Source organism: Girardinichthys multiradiatus, chromosome 14 (assembly GCF_021462225.1).
Source record: "Girardinichthys multiradiatus isolate DD_20200921_A chromosome 14, DD_fGirMul_XY1, whole genome shotgun sequence".
In the NCBI taxonomy this organism is placed as follows: Eukaryota; Metazoa; Chordata; class Actinopteri; order Cyprinodontiformes; family Goodeidae; genus Girardinichthys; species Girardinichthys multiradiatus.
In genome coordinates, this window is record NC_061807.1 from 20984857 (window position 1) to 21004019 (window position 19163).

The window sequence follows — 19163 nt, forward strand, 5'->3', positions numbered from 1 at the left end:
CCCCCCTGCCTGTTTTATTTATAGTAATATGTATAAATATAAAGATATACTTCATGAAGTTCAAATCTGTTGTAAGCCACCTCACTTATCCTGCTAAACTTTAACTTTGATCACACATACATGCAGCACAAGGAAAATGCTGATTTTTAGTGGAGTTGAAGTCCACTGAGTCACCTGAATGTTGTAATTGCTGCCCTTTGTCACCGTCTTCTTCTGTGGTGCAGTACGTGACTGGAGGGATGGAAATGCCTGGGACTGAGAGAAGTGTACTTTTACACAATCCTCGAGAGTAAAGAGGCTGTCTGAAGAATGGAGATGTCCATTGCCATCATTTGTTTTAACAAAGGGGATATAAAATGTGTAGTAACTACGGAGAGATATGTAAGCCATTTAATTTTCTTATTGGAAGTCGTTAAAGCTAGGCTAAAAAGAGAGGTGAAGTACTGCAGTATAAAGCTTAGAAAAAGAGCACAACAGATGTGATCTGTATGTAGAGAATGTCTTTTACCCCTGTGAATCTGAACATGATGGGAGGACTTGGCAAAGGAACTGTAGATAAACTGCTGCTTGAGGAAGTCAGGTGTATCAGAAGTATATGAGGGTAGGTCAGGAGTTCATCTGCTCTAAGCCCCTCATTATTTGTAATAGTGGCTGGCAGGTTGACAGATGAGCTCAGGCAAGGCCCCCATGGGTAGAATGAAAAGAAGTAGAATTAATTGTATTAGTAGGACAATTACGTTTTTTTTAGAAACACGGTTGGAGAGGATGGACTAACATGATGTGAACATGAGCAACATACTGAACAAATAGTACTGAATAAGAAACTGCTAGGTTGGGAGAAAAGACCAAAGAGAACATTCTTAGATGTAATGAGGGACATGCATGCAGAGGAGGATGCTGGGGATATTATCCCAGTCAACATTATCATATGATGCCCATATAGGTAGAAAATGTGCTAAAAATGGGTTCCCAAATGGGATTGTCTGGAGTATGTAATAGCCCCAAGTTAGTTAATGGTTTTTATGCAGGAAAACTGCATAAAACCGGGACCCAAATGGATACTAGATCCACTGTCCAAGTTAAATTAATTTTGTCAATACTCAATTTAAAATCCAGGTAAAATCTTCCTAGGGTGCCGACTGATTTAGTTAACATGGTTTGTACTAGTCAACCCTAGTAGATTCCATATAAGAAACTCAATGTGGCTCCAGGCCAAGTTAGGACCCACTCGGCTTGAGTAAGATACGAGGGAGTGTGATGAATCCAGATGATCCTATGTGGCGTCTCAAAAAGGATTAGCCTGAAGAAGAAGGGCACACACTCATCACCCTTCACACTTATTGCTACCCCTGGTAAAGATGTCTACAGCTAACTTAAAATAAATTGTTTTATAGCAACTTGACCCCAAGATGCCAGACTTTGCCGAATGTCTCAACATGTGTGCCTTGGAAATCTTTTGATTTTCTTTCCTTAGTTCCAGTTGTTTTAAACCTGATTAGTATTGCACTGATTGTTGATATGGACATGTTTCATAAGTAGCTATTTTATCCTTATTCTATATTTCCATGCTGAATAATTATACTCAAAATAAACGTTTGATTTTTAAACGTTTTCAATTAGAAATTTTCCTAATGAAATATAATTAAGTACATTTTAATTTGTGCAACAAAAAAGTTGGATGCTCTTATTTTAGAAATTCTTCCACTACCGGATGTATTTTTGATCAACATCCAGGTCACTGTTGGAAAAATTGGCGGTTTGTGTTCGTGCTGCTGTCCTTTTCCTGCTTCTGTCCGATAAATATCGAAACAAACGGCTCTTTAGACGTCACTTTATTAAGTGGTTATGACTCTTACAGGGCACAACTCTGTTGTTTTCCGGCTTTTATTGTCTTTTTGATGGTGGTGTTAAATGTTTTCACCGCACTTCCAGCAGCTACCGTGGGAGTAAACGTTTAAGTCATAGCTAGCTAGCAGGGAAGCTAGCCCCTCAGCTCGCTGGTGCTTACAGAAGAAGACAAAACGGAGAGTCTTCCAGCTCTTGAGTTATGGCGAACCCGACTCTGATGCAGAAGAAGAACGGACAGTATCTGTGGTTTGCTCTCCTCGGTCAGGGCTTCCAACCGGAAGCTGCGGCTGCTTCACTAGCAGGCAAAACCAACATCAAACATCTCAGCCTTGGACCGTGAGTTTATTGTTGTTGGTTATCAGAACCAGCGTTTATGAATGTTTTAGCATAACACGGTTAGACTTCCGCAGATGGAACTGTTTTCCCTTTAGATTAAGTTGCTCATCAGCCTCGGGATCAATGGTTGAATAAAGGGCTATTTCGCTGTTTTTAACTACTCTAGTCTACCTTTGCCCAGCTCTAGTTTTAAATATAAAAATACTTAGCTCGCTCAAACCTGGACTGAATAGTTCTATACTGTGTTAAGATATTTTAAAATGCTTTCATTTGTCACGATTTCTGTACTTTTTTCTACATTTACACCAGAGAGATGGGCTGTTTGAACACAGTTTATGTATTATGAAACAGTTAATCGGATTAGTCAATTACTGAAATAATCGTCAACTAATTTAGTAATAAAATAATCGTTAGAACATGCAAACTGAAAGAACAACCACGCACTCAGAGCAGTAATTGGGCCAAAACTGTACTATATATATATGAGCATTTAAGATGAAAACCCTTCTTTGTCTATAAATATGCTCTATCCAGAATTACTCAGGTGACAAAGCTTTAGCTTCACCTGGTACAAATCCTGCAAAGCACCTATTGCTATCTGATTATTAATCGATTATTTGAGAAAATAGTCAACAGATTAATTGATTAGTAAAATAATCGTTAGTTGCAGCCCTAGTCTTTACTCTTATTTCAATTATATTTTTTTATGTAGACCACATTAGATGGAAAATAATAGTTTTTAATATCTTCGAACTGGAGGAATGCTGCTTAAAACACAGTTTGCGGTGTGTGTAACATTAACTATTCACATTCTAAGGTGGTCTAAAATCCCTCAAACACAGTCAAATCAAATGGTTTTTGTTTTTACAAATAGAATAAACATTTTACAAATCAGTCACAGTACTGTAGGATAACTCAGTCCAGGTTAGATTCAAACTAGGCACTGATTTAAAGAATTTCTTAAAAGCAGTAAAACAACTCTGAATATGATGCTAAGTGGGCTCTTTAACAGTTCTCGTCATGTTTATAATGATTTGTCTTTGTGGTGAGCAGGAATATGTTCGACAAACCAAACAAAGACGCCTTCTACTTGGTAACCCACTTCCTGTTGGAGAAACTCAATCCTGGTCGCTTTCATGAAGCATACAGGTAAAGGTAGATCGTGTGCTCAGTTATTGATACTCACGATTCGTCAGATTTTCTGCAGCATTGCATATTTTGTTGTAGGCACTGCTGGCCGGTTTTGGACCACAAAGCAGATGCTGAGTTCCGCAAGGTTACCTGTACCTGGCTGCGGGAAATCATGGTAAGACCTGTAGTTTTGTGATATATTTCTAGTGTACTAATGTGAACCTAACATTTTCTTAGAGAAGAAAAAAATCATGGTCTCATTCAACCTTTCTTTGTTCCTCTCCTTTTTTCCCTCATATGGTGAAACATTTAAATAATGGCAGTTCTTGGGTTTGGAGCTTTATTTCCTTCAATATTGGACATTGACAAATGTTAGCTAAATTAGCATTCAGTCCTTGTTCAAAATGTTTTCTTTTTCCACTAGCAAAGAACATTTTAAACTGAGAACCTTTTATTCACTTGATCTTCACTTTTTAATGCCTTTCTATTTTAACTGGTGGCTGCAAGGAAAGCAAGGTTATTTCATACAGCTCTTTCAGAAAGAAAGAACTTGTACACTTTGAGCTTTTTCATATTTTGTCTCGCTGCATTTTATCAGGGTTTTATGTCATGGACCAATGAAATATTTTTACAGGTGCAAGTTAGATATAGATACGTCATAAATCATGTCTAGGGTAGTTTATCGCGGCATAGGGCCAGTTGCCTTGACTTGATGTTGCACAGGGATAAAAATGTCTTCTCATTTCCTTGCTTTTATGCTTTGTTCCAGGATGAAACCGCCAATGCTGGATCTAAAGTGGTGATGTCATTGTTCCTGTCCCCCGGTGGTCCCAAGTTCATCGGCTTGATGCTTCATTTAGCCAGCCATGTGATGTTGCAGGACATGAAAACATTCACCACAGGTGGGGCTTGAGGAGAACTCTATTTATTTTCAGTTCCTGTAGCTTGTCAACAATTAGCCTCCCGTTGAAGAACCTTGACACAGGAAGTCATACAGTTTGCAGTTTTCCTTCCATTAAATCAGATCTGCCACAAAGCTTCCTCTTAGAATAACTTCCTTTCTCGTTGTTGTCAGATAGGAGTTGGGTTCCGGAGGCTGCAGCCACGCCTGCATCCACCTCGGATATGGCAGTGGTAAGGCTAAATCTCGCCCGTAGCAGGTTCTTGAAAGCTGCAGTGGATCAGGACCGTTTTCTCCATGACTACCAAAGACGAGCTCAGTAAGTCTTTTCCCACTCGCATTAGAGAAGTTAGTCATATAAATTTGACTAGATTTACTTTTTCTTCCATGCCTCGCCTGTTTCACATGAGTTAGCTGAGTCACTTTGTCGCAGCTGAAGCTGTTTTCAATCAGCAAACCCCACCCACCTGCTCTTTTACAGCAGACATTTTGATTCACCATCAGCAGGAGCAGGGAAGGAGAATCAAATTTAGGAGAAGTCAGTGATGCTTAACCAACAAGAAAATCTATTCCTTTGTTGCCTTGAAACTGTTTTCTAATCTATTATTTGCTTTTAAACCATTGACTCGCTTTAGATACATTTGATTGTACATGCAAGATATTATTTACTGCGTTATTTACTTTATGTTTTCGTCTTTGTAGGGCTCTGGTTAAGTCCATGAGAGACATCAAAGCGGATGGTGCCAAGTACGATCAGCTCCTCAAGTATGTTGAACTGGTTTCCTTGATATTTTGTACTAATTTCCTGCATCACGCTGATCAGCAGCATTTTATGCTTTCAGGCGTCACGTTTCTGAAGCTGATCAGGATGCAGATTCTCTCTCTGAGAAGATCAGGAAGGTTTGTGGTGTTTGGCACAGTTGGAGCATGTTGGTGCAAACGCTGCCTTTCTGAATCTGGTCATAATGTTTCCAGATATAAAGTGTGTTAATAGAAGCCTGTGGGATTCAGTTTTCCAAGAAGTTATTTAAAAAAACTTAATACACAAATTCTGTTTTTTGTTTTTGGAGTTTTTACTTTTATCTAAGCAGGAATTGTATTTTATAACCTTATGGTTGAATTACATTTGTTTTTAATGTCTTACAATTTTTATTTGTCTCTGGGGCTCATTTGTGAATGCATTTCCATGATTAAATCTATTTTATTAGTTGAGCATTTTCTTTGATTGCACACTTTTGATTTTATTTTTAATTCTGTTGAGCATTTTTACATTTCACTGTATGAATAGTGCTATTAATAAAATTGTACTGAAGCAATTATTTTTTTTTCCCCTCATTCTTGTCTGTAAGGTGCGTACTTTGTGGTCAGCCATTGAAGGAATGCTATCTGCTATCAAGGAGGAGCAAACTGCAGTGGAAAGTGTCTTAAAAGGGGAAGTAGATCAGCACATCCTGGATGGGACAAATCGCGTCCTCAAACTTCCTCGTTGTCTACTGGACAGAATCGAGCATCTTCCACATCAGGTGAGAGCGATGAATTCATCAAAGCAGCATAGGCAATATGTTACAGTTTGCAGATTCACTTGGGAGACAAAGATCTTTTAATTTTGGTCATGTGTCCATAATGATCATAATTATATTAGGAGGAAAGAGGCTGGATGCCTGAGAACAGCAAACCTATTGGGATGTTTCTACAGGAAGGACAGGTGCACATCACAACGTAGAGGAAGGACTATATTGAAGCAACATCTTAAGAGATCAATGGAGAAGTTGAAGCGTGGGAACAAATGGGTCTTTAAAATGGACAATAACCTGCAGCGCACCGCTAAATTGGTTACTAAATGGGGACAACCAGTCGGTTGTTCTGGAGCAACCGTCACGTAGCCCCGATCTCGTCCCATAGAAAATGAATAAACGGAGCTAAAACTGCGTGAGAAAGTGGCCTACAAAACTGACTCAGTTACAGCAGTTCTGTTGGGGTGAATGGACCAAAGTTTTAACCTCACCTTGAGAAGCTTGTGAAACAATACCAAAAAAATGTTTGACCCAAGTCAGACAGTTTAAAGGTTAATTCTACCAAAATCTATGGATAAGAAAAGAGAACCTTTTAGTAAATAAAAACAATATTGGTAATCCTAGCAGAGCAAAAACAGGAACGTTTGATTTAATGTCAAACCGCAGGAGTGTGTTGATTATATATGGCATAAACAGAAATGAACATTTTACTTGACAAACATGGCAGATGTCACTCAAAGCCAACACACGTTTAAAAAAAAAAAAAAAGTTGCTTTAACTTTTCAAACAGTATCTGTCCTATTGCCTGCAAGTTTAAGACATGTTTTATGCTGAGATGTACTTGTTTATTAATTTGCACGTCTTTTAACCAGTCTTGTCAGATTTTACAAGGTTTTTTGTTTTGTTTTCCCAGTTAAATTCAGGGAACGTGTATGAGGCTGGCCAGCTGAACCTCCTCTGTGTGATGGAGTTGTTGACTCATGCGCTGCAGCTTCTGAAAGAGGAACGTTGTCAGGTCTCTGCTGCCCCCAAGTCCCAGCCTGGTGCTCAGCACCTTCAGGAAAAGTGCCACCAGATGTCCCGGGTGCTGCAGGAGCTCCACCTCGTCAGGTAGACCATTAGCCTAGCTCACTGTTTAACTGATCGTGCTTGACTGAGTTGTAAAGCACTTTGGTCAGCTTCTGTTTTTTACTTGCCGTATAAATAAATTTGCACTGACACTACCACGGAATGACTTTTGTAGTTCATTTTAACTTTGTTTGTGTGTTTCCGCATCTAAAGGTTAAACATCATTCTACTTTGTTGTTGTTTCTTCAGGCAGAAACTTTCCAAGGAGGAAATTCCAGAAGTCAGGAGAGCCATCAGAGAGCTTCAGGCGGACTGGGACCGGAGGTGGATGCATACTCTGAAAGAAAAGCCCCTTGTGTCCTTCCTGAATGAAGATCCTGTGAGTTGGCCCTTTTAGTCAGGATTAAACAAGCATTTTATTAAGTTAAACTGAACCTGTAGCTTGATTTGTTTGTTTTTTTTGTCTTCTAGGCTCTTGGTTTCCTCTCACCAATGGCTCCACTGTCTTTCGAACCGGCTCCTGAAGCTACATACAGGCATAGTATCTTTGCTCAGTTTCCTGCAAAACTCCTTGGTGAGCAGAGTTGGACTGCTGTTTTTTTAAATTTATTTTTGCTTTCTAATTCTCTGCATGTGTTCTAATCAATGATGCTTTTTCCTCTTAAAGAAGAAAAGCCTGCAGAGATGGAGTCAGCAGAAAGTGTGAACACACGTCTTCATATCAGAAGGTAATCTCTTGGAGCAGCTATTGAGGGAAGCTTGAACCTTAACATCAATATCTTTTTATATGAAGATAAGTCTGTGTGGTTGGTGTTTTGGTTCCTGACGGGAGGCAGATACCTGGACAGTCCAAAGCAGTGGTCTGCCCGTCACTGGTCCTCCCGAGAGCATCCCTGCTTTCTGATGACCGCGGCGAATTGAGAGAAATCGCCACGGACAGATACGAAGCAGACACTTTGATCATTTAAAGGGGATATATCATGCAAAATCCACTTTTTTTAGCCCTTAAATAAATTTTGCTGTGCACATGGTGTATGTAGGAGGGCAGAAAAGTTGAATTTAGTCTCTCCAGGTGTTGCAGAGATGTTTATATTGTTTGGGTCATATTTTTCATTCCGTTCGGCTTTCTCTAAGTTACGTCAGTTTTTGCTGCGGAACAGCTAAATAATTCAATCAATTTTGTGTATCCACCATATTTATTTCTCGATGCGATTTTGTAGTCCAAGCTCAAGTCATGCCTACGCTGAAAGAGGATAAGTTCGGTTGTTTTTATGGAAATGTTCCCACATCATTGGGGAAATTCCTATTTTCCTGAATTCAAGGACAAGAGCCTTGAGCACCATTCGCCAGCATTAAGAAGGATTTGCTGAAAGACTTCATCTGATTAAGGGGTCAGTTCCTTCTGTCTTAAAAACGATGGAGGCAGCAAAGCAGTAAGCTGCAAATAATGCTACAATGACAGCAAACTTTTATTTTAGACCTGAATTTATTGTGTTGACATGTCGTAGCCATTGTTCTGATAGCAGTAGCATTGTTGGTTTCTGCTTATGTTAGCGCTGGGTGCTGCTTTTAGCTTCTTGAGGACAGAACCGTACTGAGTGTTTTGAATATTATGATTATTATTACATAAACAGTTTAGCATTGTTTTTGCAGTTTCGTCTTGTTTCCATGTGCCTAGATACTTTCTATAAAACTACAACAATGGCTGAATGGGTTAAAGTGGAGCGCTCTTTGACCTGGAGGGGGTGTGAGGTGTGAACTTCCTCCGTAGCTTTTAAAGAGACTGCACCAAAATTAGTTGGTCTCAGAACAGGGGTAAAAGAGGGGCCTATGAAGCTGAAATAAGCAGTTTAGGCCAAAGCATTGCAGTTGTACTTTATATAGACCACAACTGAGTGATTTAAGGGTTAAAAGGAAGGATTTAAAAGCATGATGTCCCCTTTTTTATTTATTTATTTTTTTTACATTTTATTTAAATTTCTTTGTGGTGAATAGTTTTAGATGCAGAGATCCCAAACGTGTACACATACCTGTTTTAAAATGCTGTGATTCTATATTTAAAAAAAAAAAAAAATTTGCACAAATCGTTTCAATACGTTCCCCTCCTTTTAATGCGCCATACAGTATATCCGGCTAAACTAAAATACGAACAAATCGGTGAGAGAAACATTAAAATGTGTTCACAGAAATCTTTCAGCATCCTACATCTGGACTTGGTTATATTTGGTAATCTACCTCAGAAAATCTGCTCCAACTTGGTCAGATTGTGAGAGCATCTGTTGTTCAGTCCTGTTCATGGTTGTCAGATTTGGTTCTAAAACTCTGCTGAGGCTGTTCTAAAACTGATAGATTTTATTCTGATGACGTTCTTCTGTATTGTATGCTCGGTGATGCTGAATCTTCAGGTTTCTACAACGCAACCAGAAGGGTTTTGCGTCAAAACCGAATGCTATTTGGAAACGATTTAGAAATCAGAAAAGGATAAAAGTCAACTGCAAGATGCTCTCCCTGCCTAGTGTCACCTGTGTTATGGCTTTTCTTTTGGTTATGTGCCAAACATGTCTACTGGAATTGTGAGCCCACAGCTGAGGATTGACCTTGTCAGACCAGAACACCACCTCCCTGAAGGATTTGGGAGATGTTAGCCAGGGTTGGATTTTTTCTGTCTTGAAACATTTTTCATACATTTAGGAGAAACTTTCAGTTCCTAAAATGCCACTTGGTCTTTTTTGCTTCGCCCCTGCAACAGATTCTGATTTTTATTTGGACTTTGAAGGACAAATGTCTGGGAAAATGCAAGATCTCATTTTAACAAGCAGATGTACACTTCATCAAATCAATTCTTTGAAATGATAAAGATGTCATTAAAATGTAGGCAATTTGACATTGTATCTCAAATAATTATGAATAATTGCCTTCTTCTGGTATATTGCTACCTTAATGCAGGTAGACTCCTCCTGAGCTGGAATGCAATTGCTTAAAAATGGTTTGGGGAAATTGCTGTTCAAAGTTTATCAATTTTGTTTAATTTTTATGATTATTTCAGTTGTCCTACGGTGTCCAGCACAACTGAACATCCTGTTGTCCCTGAAGTATCAAGAGCAAATACATCTCTGGACTGGCTTTTTGACACGCTGCCATCCCCTCCTCGGAAGGCCACAGCTGAACCACCACTTCAGGTAACTGCTGCTTAAAGCTACGCATTATTGGATTTACTTGGTGTGTTTCATATGTGTGTGTGTGTGTGTATGTATTCACCCTAGGCCAGCGTTCGCAAGACAGCCCATCAGAAGACGGCTCCACTGAAGACAGAAACGGAGATTTTAGATTTGGAATATGAAAACCTTGCTGATCAGGTAGTTTGATGGCTGTTCTCAGAAATGCTAATTATAATGAGTAATTTGGGGTAATGGCTGTACAAGTAAGAATTTCTCATTAGTTTGCAGACGCTATAACTGCGACTGGTCCTTCTGAGATCCGAGGGAAAGGTCTGGATCTGCAGGGTCTTCTCGGCACCCTTCAGAAGGATCCCTTCTCTGCTAGAAAGCAGCTGCCTCGTACACCTGAGAGCTTGAGTGAGTTAAAGCGCCTTGTGAAACGTATTCACACCTCATGATCTTTGATTGCAATGGAAAATATTAAAGACTTCAACGTATTTAACTGGGCCTTTTGTGACAAATTACCAAGGAAATGGATGTTATTTTTTTTTAAAAGGTTTATTTAGAAATTAAGATGCCAAACGAGTGACATGCATTCGTGTTCAGCGCCCTGAGTCAATACAGTTGAATCTGTAGGTCTGTTGCTACTGTACTGCTGCATGTACAGGTGGACATTTTAGCCTATTTGTTGGAAAGTAGCTCAAATCTTGCCACTTAACAATTGGCTTTATGTCTGGACTTTGACTGGGCCATTCTAACACATATGCTCTACTCTAGGCCATTCTATTGTAGCTCTGCCTGTATGTTTAGGTCACTGTCCCACTGGAAGGTGAACCTCTGCCTTGACTTTAAATCCAATCTTCCCATTAGGTTTGTCCTTGCTAAAAAAGAACACTGTCCACAACATGATGCTGCCACCACCTATGTTTTTTTTTTTTTTATGGGGATGGTGTCATCTTTGGACTTGATGTAGTTAATGTTCCCTAACAGATCTGAGGCCTTTAGAGTGCTGCTGTGATTTGTACAGATGGACTTATTGACTAATCGGATGACCCCTGAAATCTGCCTTTGCACTAGATTTTATTCGCAGCTATTGGTGTACAGAGATCTGACTAGAAAACCAGTTTTATAGATTTGAAAACGATGTTTTCCTTCCACTTTACTATTATGCACCACTGTTTATTGTCCATTATATAAAGTGCCCAAAAAAATGCATTGAAGTTAATGACATGACAAAATGTTAAGGTGTTATGAAACTAAAAATACTTGACCAATGCGGTTATCTACATCTAGATTCTGTTAACATGTCTATCTCTGAGATGGTCTTTTTTAAAAATATTTAATCAAACATTTCTTCTGCTTTTCTGAAGTAATGGATGTGAAAAGCTCCTGGAGAAAGGCCGTCCAAGAGGATGAAGCCAAAGAAAGGTGCCTGTCAACTGAGTTGAACGACAGCATAACTGGGCGACTCTGCCCTGACAATCAGCTGCAAAATATCAGCCCTGATGCTCCCTCCCAGACTGCATCCCACACGCCTGCCCCCACTCTCACGGCTCAGAACAGCTCCTCTGTCTGCCAACAGCGAGTCTTCCTCAAGTCTTCTCTTTTATGGGATACCTTCAACACTGAGGCCCATGACAACCCCAGTGGCATGAGCGCCCTTCAGTTTAGCCTAGACCACGAAACCCTGCCTGAAATGCCGAGCTGCGACAGTTTGAACCTCGAGGACGAAGCTGTAGATATGACAAGCGAGGAAGAGGAAGAGGTGCTCATCCCCTCCTTAAAGGCCAAGTTAAAGCAGACCCTACTGACCTCACCTCATCGAGGGAGCAACAAAGTCCCCCTGATGGAAAGCGTCGGGACAGCTGAAGGTTTGTCAGGCTACAGGGACTCTAGTATGGAGAAAAGCTGGTTGCTTGAACCTGCAACATCAGAAGAGAATACCAAGGCGTTTTCACTGGATCTGGATTCACTGGATTCACCTCCAAAGAACCAAGAGTACAGCCTGCCGACACTGATCACCTTCTCCCCTATATAGATGACATGAAATGTTAGCTGCATTGAAGGGAATCTTTCTTTTTTATTTTTTTTATTTTGGAGTCTAATTTGTGTTGTGCTTAAAATATGTAACAAATGTATATAACTGTGGAAAATAAACCACATCTGTTGCACTCTGGGTTAGTTCTGATTTAGATTTATGTGAATAATCCATAAACTGGTTTATTAAAATAAAGATTGTCACTGTTTATAAATTTTAACTTGTCTAATCCTGTGTAGCTCACTATGGAGGTAAACTTGAATAAAGTAAGCTTTGCAAAGCAAAACATGGGTTCAGGTTGTGTAAATCCCTAGTTATAAAGGAACAAATATGGAGGCTCATCTGTAGTCAGGAAGCTGGAACATCAGCCAACCAATCAGCACTTTTTTTCATACCTGAAGCTTGGATGGCTTGTCATAAGTCTTAAATTTTAAATCTCAAAACAAAACTGTTTCAAGGTTAAACTCGTTTATAAAGCTACTTTAACAAGCCTTGAAACGTTGTAGTTTCATCCTCTTGATGACAGGGGGCGTAAGAAGCTGCAGAAACAAAGTGCAGCATTTAAATCAGTCAAGGTGGCGCTAAAACCGAGAGAAAACAGGAAGTAGGTACATTTACACCGCTTTATTGGGCCTTAGTTTGCTTTTTAGCTATTTTAATCGGAACAGGACATATGCAAAAGGTATTCTTCGACTGTTTATAAATTTGCATGAGAACTATTAAACGTGTGCAAGTGAAGGATATTTTACTGAGACTTCAAATTATTTAGTCAGACTTAGCTGATGTAATGGAACAGGACCATGGACTTTCTGGTGATGTTTGATTTGTTGGGTCCAGATGAGCATGAGAACTTTATTTCTGATGGTTCTGCTTTTTTTTTTTTCACATTTAACCACAAGGCAATTTCTCTGTTTAGAAATGATTAAAAACTGTAATCCTAATTTAAAATTTAGTAGGATATCACAAATGTTCCATAATTTTAACCTATTGAAAGTTTCTTTTTAATTTAACGGCCACATTAGTGGACGTCAAGACTCGCAAAATCCCAATTTAAATTTTTTTCCCCCCAAAGCTCAGGAAGCAGAAACTGCCCTGGTGGAGTAGGGAAATGATGAACAATTCATAGGAACTCGAATTTAGGGCAAAAGATTAGTAGACAAAAGCTCAGAGGACGCACAACTATGAGTTAATGAGCTTTTTAATTATTGCTTTCCTAGGTTGGAAAGATAACAAATATTTGTTTAAATTACACTTACAAGTTATCCAATAACACCCTTTTCTTTAGCTACCAACAAGCTTCAGGCATGATTCTGGCTGGATATTTGATTGCTCTGCTTGGCAGAAATGCTAGAGTTGCCGTTTAATTTATTTCAAAACCAGTTTGTATGTTTACCCAACTGTGTAAAAGTTAATTTGACTGTCGAGCTGAAGAATTTGGAGTTATTTCGTCATGATTTCTATTTATGCAATGCAACAGTCCCACTTGCAGCAAAGCAGTCCCACAGCATGATGGTGCTACCACCTTGCTTGGCAGTTAGCACAGTGTAATTAGGTTCAACTGCCTTACAGTGATTTACCCAAATAGCCAAGGCTTTGTCTCATCTGATCATATGATTTTTCTCCAGAAGCAATTTAGTTTGTCCATGTGGGCACCTTCAAATATCAGTAGAATTTACAAGCGTTGATTTTTGGAACATGGGTTTCTTTTCATGGTCAGTACCCTCTCATTTATAACAACAATATTCTTGCTTCACCGTGATACTGATACTAGTGTTCCAGAAGTTTCCAGTAAATGGTGGGATTGAGTGTTGGTGGTTCCTGGTTCGTTCCTGAACATCGTAACAAACTTCCTTTTACCTGTGGGAGAACATTTTGGCTTTCTTTCAAACCTTATTACTGAAGATCTTGGAACCTGTACTTCTTTGGAGACGGCTCTAAAAGACTTCCACAACTGAGGTACACCTATGTTATTATTTCTTATGCTTTTTTATAATTCATGTTTGATTTAAACACATAATGGGAATTCATGCTTTAATGAGTAATTGTGACATGTAATTAGATAATCAATTACTAACACGATAATATAATTTAAGAAATGTATTCAATGCATTCGACACATTTTAATTTTAGGTAAAATTAATATTTAACAATTTATTGGACTGTGTCAACTTTGTCCCTTGGTACACTACAAAGGACAGATGTTAAAAAAAAAATTATATTTAAAAATAAAACTTTTAAAAGTTCTGTGAGATGAAACCCATGAAGAATGTTTAAATAAAAATTGGGTTACTGAAAAAAAATTCCTCCAGATCCATGGTGCTTTTATTTTATAAACCGCTATACAGTCTAAGTTTTATTTTGAAAAGAGCTTCCGGAAGCACCCGGAAGTACGCATTCCGGCTTACTAACGGCGTTGGCAGCCAGCCCGTGTCAGTTAAAGAGGGGGCAAGCTGTGGCCGCTCCTCTTCGCTGGGCGGTTCCAGGCTAAGAGAGAGAGGTTTAGATCTCCTACAAAACTATCAGCGCAGACACAAAACATGGCGCCTGCCTCCGCCGACAACTTCAGATGAAAGTGTGAGAAGAAGTGGCCTGAAGTTTGACAAGAGGCGTAAAAGAACCAGCCGCCGCTTTTCTCTGCGCGCAAAGTGCTCGTCGAAACGGAATACACAAAGCGGTGAAACAGCAAGTTGCCTTCATGTCAACATAGTCTCCTGTTGCAGCGTAAACAGCTGGTGAGTTCTCACGTTTTACAATATGGCGAAACTGATGACTAAACGGAGTAAGTTGTGGGGATTATACATTGTAATGAAAGTGTTTTATGAAGACTGTAGCTGCGTGTCGACAGACTTCGGGTGTTGCGTCTGCACTTTTCACCGCGGAGCTGTTAACTGACCGCGGAAAGAGAGAGAGAGAGAGAGGCAGGCAGAGCCACGTATCTCCGCTCGGGCGGATCACTGGGGGGCGAGGAGACTGGCTTTGTTGTGGCAGCGGTGGTGTGTGTTTCCCGCATCGACGTTGACCTAGTTGTGGGTTCGGATGCAACAGTTGGGAACACAGGAGCCCTCCTTTCCTCCTCCTCCTGTTTGGGCCCTCCTTGACGCCTGATAGTCAGCTTGGCTGAACCTCCGCAGGTGTCTGCTCTCAGGCGCGATCGCCCTCTGAACTTCCTGCTTGAATTTGAATGCAATCTTGTAAAACATAGCATTTATATCAGGGAGGCGTTGATGTTTAACTCTGGTAGAGACTGAGCACAAGATGAGGAACTGTTAACCCGACTTCCTTTTAAGTTAGCCGGCTAGCTTTTCCAGGTAATTGTTGCACTGTCAGTGTTCTGGAACAAATGCTGACGTATATAAGTTTGTTTGTATTTTTTATTTTCAAATCTACACATGGCTAAAAATATACCGATAAGCTCAACCCACCCAGTAATATTTAGAAATGCCCAGCATGTTGCTGAGAAATCACACACTTTAACCAATAAGGTTGACATTGCAGTCATTCCAAAAGCTTAATGTTGGTCCGCTTTATCCATCCCATCTTAAAAAACCCTTCTGCTGTGTGTTTGGCATAATTATCCATTTTCAAAAGCCAATAATCTGTTAACTTTCCAATCAAGATGTCGATTTCAGGTGATGTTGAAGAAAGTGTATGTGCTCCTCCTTCATTGCACCAGTACAACTGGAAGTCAAACAGCCCCACAGCATAATGCAGCCACAACCATCCTTGACATTTTACGGTGTCATTCTGAAAAATCAGCTCAATCAAACAAACACATAGTATGATAATGCTACAACCATATTTGACACTTGGTGCAGTGTTTTTAGGTTGCAAGTCCTCATCTTTATGCCTCCAAACATACTACTTGCAGTTTTGACCAGTTAGCGCTATCAGATCCTTAGCATGATGCTGCCACTTCCATGTCTGATAGTTAGTACAATGTTCTTGAGTTTTAAATCATTGCATATACTACCCCAAATGGACTTCTTGTCATTTATTGGGAATTAACCATAGACATTTTCTCCAGAAGGCATTTGGCTTGTCAGTGTGGGCAGCTTGAAATTTTTGATGCTGCTTGAAGGTGTTGATTTTGACTTTTTAATTTGGTCAGCACCCTCTGAGTCCACATTGATGTTAAACTCGCTTTATAGTGGCAATGGTGTTCAGAAGTTGGTTCTTCTGTTGTTCCTGAACATCCTGATTAGCTTCCTTTGCTTTTAGAGTAAGAATTTGGATCGGATGGTTGAGACTTTGGGCACAGTGATGAGATCCAACCGGACAGTTATCCTAAACACAGAACAATATGCTCAAAAGCCATCCTCTTGACAAAGAAACACCCAATTTATGTGAGACAACCAATGAGCCTTTTGGCTACAGTGAGAAGAAGAATGTTTAAAGGAGTAAAGATGAAGGTTTTAAACTTAACAACACTGCATCAATCTTCCAGCATGGTGGTGGCAGCATCATGCTGAGGGATTACCATCAATTTGTTGTTTTCAATTTGGCTTTATCTCAAATGAATAGCTTGGTGATTGAAGCTTGAGTAGTTAATGGTTCCGGCAACACAACCATAACTAACGCTGATTAAAATGGGTTTTAGAATGGACAATGCAGGCAAATGTCAAGCTTCAGGAGCGACTCAGACCTCAATTCTATTTAAAAAGTCTGAGCAATGCTTAAAGGGCAGCTTTATGCCAGGAAAAAAGTCATTTTAAATGAGATCCACCATTGAGTGGCCAAGTATCCAGCCAGAAATATAACAGGAATTTGTTGCTTTCCACAAAAACGGTGAGATTCTTTTACAACTTGGGAGACATTTATCCTAATATTAGCTGGAGTCAATGTATATACCCAACCCTGGGTGAATTATTTATGACTTGTTTATTTTCATCCTTCCACCTTGAGAAAAGGGTTCAAGGGCCTCATTAGTTAACATGCCATTCACGCTGGTAGGTGTAGGCTTCTGATTTGTACTGTTAATGCACATAGCCTGACAGAAGGGAGTTTGTGTAATCACATGAGTATGTGAAGCTTTTTTCCCCTTTTGTGGCTGTGTGGGTGTATAATGAGGACAAATGCTATTGAATCCAGAGCCAAGGTGCTCACATATCTATGCCTCAGCACTGAGTTTATGCCACCCGGCAGGAGTGTAAGTCCCAAGGGTAAATTCCTTCCTGATCTTCCCATCACGGCTTTGCTGATTCGTGTGTGCGCATCGTTACTGCTGTGCGTGGCACCTCCTTACATATTGTGCATTAAGCGTTCTTATTTTTCTAATTGGGTAGTGTGAGGTGGCTGCAGGAATGTTGCATCCTAACTGGATAAATCGGGGCATTTGGAGTGTGAGGAATGCTGGAAATTGCTCCGGCAGAATTCAGAGTCCTTGCCACGTAGAAAGACACACAGCAGTAACTTGTCGGCTGACCTCGGCTTGGCTCGACAGGAGATGGAAACAAGGAGTGGACGCAGGGAAGGTTTTGCTCCTACGTTCTGCTACAGGCTGCAGACATAAAGTGGGTCAACTGTGGCTGAGCTGTCGCTTTGTGTACATTGAACTTGCACTTTGTCACCACCACTGCTTGTCCCAAGCCTCTGTCAGGTGACTAAGGAAATGATGCGGGCTGGCTAATGAAGCAACAGGATCAAGCTGGAGGACTGACTAGTTGCCAAGTCAAATAAGGATTTCAATGAATGTGAGAAACACCTGAGGTCATTGTTGGAGGGGAGGTGAGAGGAGCGTTTCTGTTAAAGCTTCAGAGGTGTCTGCCAATCCTTTGATAAAGAGAGGAAAATTAGATTTTACAAGTGTTTGATTTTAATTTTTACTTCACATTTCAATCTTTGTTGCAATAACTGTCAGATCTCAGATATTGTCCCTCAAATGGCAAAAAGCATCGACAGATATCCTAACATCTGGTATGGAAGTTTAAGTTTACACCAGCAGTTCAAACCCGCCAGATTAACAAACAGTAAAGATATTTTGTAAAGGTGGGTGAGATCTTTAAATCAGAAGTCCGAAACAGGTCGCAGTGGAGATGAAATACTTGATCCAAGCTGAAGCTGGCTTAAAGAAATTGTTCTGTAAAGGGATTCCTCATATTTTATTATATTTTCTTTTGATTTTATTTCCATTTAAAGCAGGTGAGAATTCTGGAGGATAAAAGTTGCAAACCACTGAGTTCAAGACCAAATTAGCCTCTACAGGTTTAAAAAGAATAAAACCCACCTATATTAACCCTTTCAGAACAAGACCATCTAATGGTAAGTAGTTTAGCGGATATTGCTTTTACTAAGCATGGTTTTTACCAAGAAAACATGTGCTTGTAAAGGGGCTTTCAAACCACTGGCTGCTCTAATGGTTTCATGATGTGTGAAAAGAAACCAAACTCCTTATGTGATTCAATTTATGATAAATTTGTTAACAAATCTGATTAATCTTGATGCATTTCACTGTTTTGAATTCTTAAGCACTTTGTTCATTTTCTATTGTGAAAATATGTCAGTCTCTCCTTTTTTATTTTTGTTCAAAAACAGCCCTTTTTGTAGAACTCATGTCACCAGTAATTCAAATTCCTGAAGGTTTCCATATTTTATTATGTTTAAACCACAAACATCAGTCAAATATTTTGGATTTCCATGATAGACCAACACAAAGCAGGAAAATGACAGGAAAATGGCAAGCAGGGGTATTTTTCTTTTTAGTAATAACTGTGTCAGTACAGCTGCAGCTCCTTCAGAGTTGCCAAAACCTTCTCCCTGACCTGTCTACTGTGTTCCTTGGTCAGGCGACGGCTGTTTACTAATTAGGAGACTTGAGAATACAGTTGATCACAATGAATTTTATCTAGGGGTATCAGAGAGGTATGAATACATTTATAAGGCACTGTGATCCAGCAGGCGTCTGGTTTTCCCCTTCAACTCCTGACGAAAGCAGAACGTAGCTAGTTGCCAATCAAAGTTCAGCGTTTCAGTGCCAGAGTCTGTGCTTTGGTATTGGAAACAAGAAGTATCTGACCACAGATGCAGGTTTTCTGGTCCTGCCAATCCATGCATTGTGACGTCAAAATCTGTCCAGCATGGGGGGAATCTGAAGCCACATTTTTCTGATTGTTAACAAAAAACAAAGAACTGGTAAATAAGCAAACACCAGAAGTGGTTTAGCACTGGAACCA

The 19163-nt window shown here is 39.8% G+C and overlaps 2 protein-coding genes and 1 non-coding gene across 6 annotated transcripts in view; all 3 read left to right on the forward strand.

The window, feature by feature from the left end:
* Positions 1–232: 232 nt before the first annotated feature.
* Positions 233–12280, forward strand: haus6 (HAUS augmin-like complex, subunit 6). 3 transcript variants are annotated; one of them, XM_047386933.1, is made up of 17 exons: positions 233–381; positions 1933–2184; positions 3238–3333; positions 3412–3490; positions 4085–4217; positions 4391–4535; positions 4919–4981; positions 5059–5116; positions 5566–5739; positions 6644–6840; positions 7048–7177; positions 7270–7372; positions 7466–7526; positions 9845–9977; positions 10062–10154; positions 10238–10373; positions 11327–12280. In XM_047386933.1, the coding sequence occupies exons 2-17, from the start codon at positions 2048–2050 to the stop codon at positions 11992–11994; spliced, it is 2406 nt and encodes an 801-aa protein (XP_047242889.1). In that variant the 5' UTR covers positions 233–381; positions 1933–2047; the 3' UTR covers positions 11995–12280. The 3 variants fall into 3 exon arrangements, with proteins under 3 accessions (XP_047242889.1, XP_047242890.1, XP_047242888.1); XM_047386934.1 differs by lacking the exon at positions 1933–2184 and having other exon boundaries at positions 244–381; XM_047386932.1 differs by lacking the exon at positions 233–381 and having other exon boundaries at positions 426–2184.
* On the forward strand, positions 7625–7755 carry LOC124881407. The gene has a single exon (XR_007041657.1). It is a non-coding gene; the product is annotated as a small Cajal body-specific RNA 8 (non-coding RNA).
* Positions 12281–14433: 2153 nt separating the features above from the next.
* Positions 14434–19163, forward strand: part of dennd4c (DENN/MADD domain containing 4C) — a 52905-nt gene continuing 48175 nt past the window's right edge. For both annotated transcript variants that reach the window (XM_047385687.1, XM_047385688.1), the window contains exon 1: positions 14434–14726. The gene's annotated coding sequence lies outside the window, so the exon portion shown is untranslated. The remainder of the gene's footprint in view (positions 14727–19163) is intronic.

Bases quoted from the DNA above. Each gene is read 5' to 3' on its own strand.
- haus6 (XM_047386933.1), top strand. From the start codon at position 2,048: ATGGCGAACCCGACTCTGATGCAGAAGAAGAACGGACAGTATCTGTGG. The intron at 3,334-3,411 runs GTAAAGGTAGAT...ATTTTGTTGTAG, and splicing joins CGCTTTCATGAAGCATACAG to GCACTGCTGGCCGGTTTTGG. The intron at 5,740-6,643 runs GTGAGAGCGATG...TTGTTTTCCCAG, and splicing joins TCGAGCATCTTCCACATCAG to TTAAATTCAGGGAACGTGTA.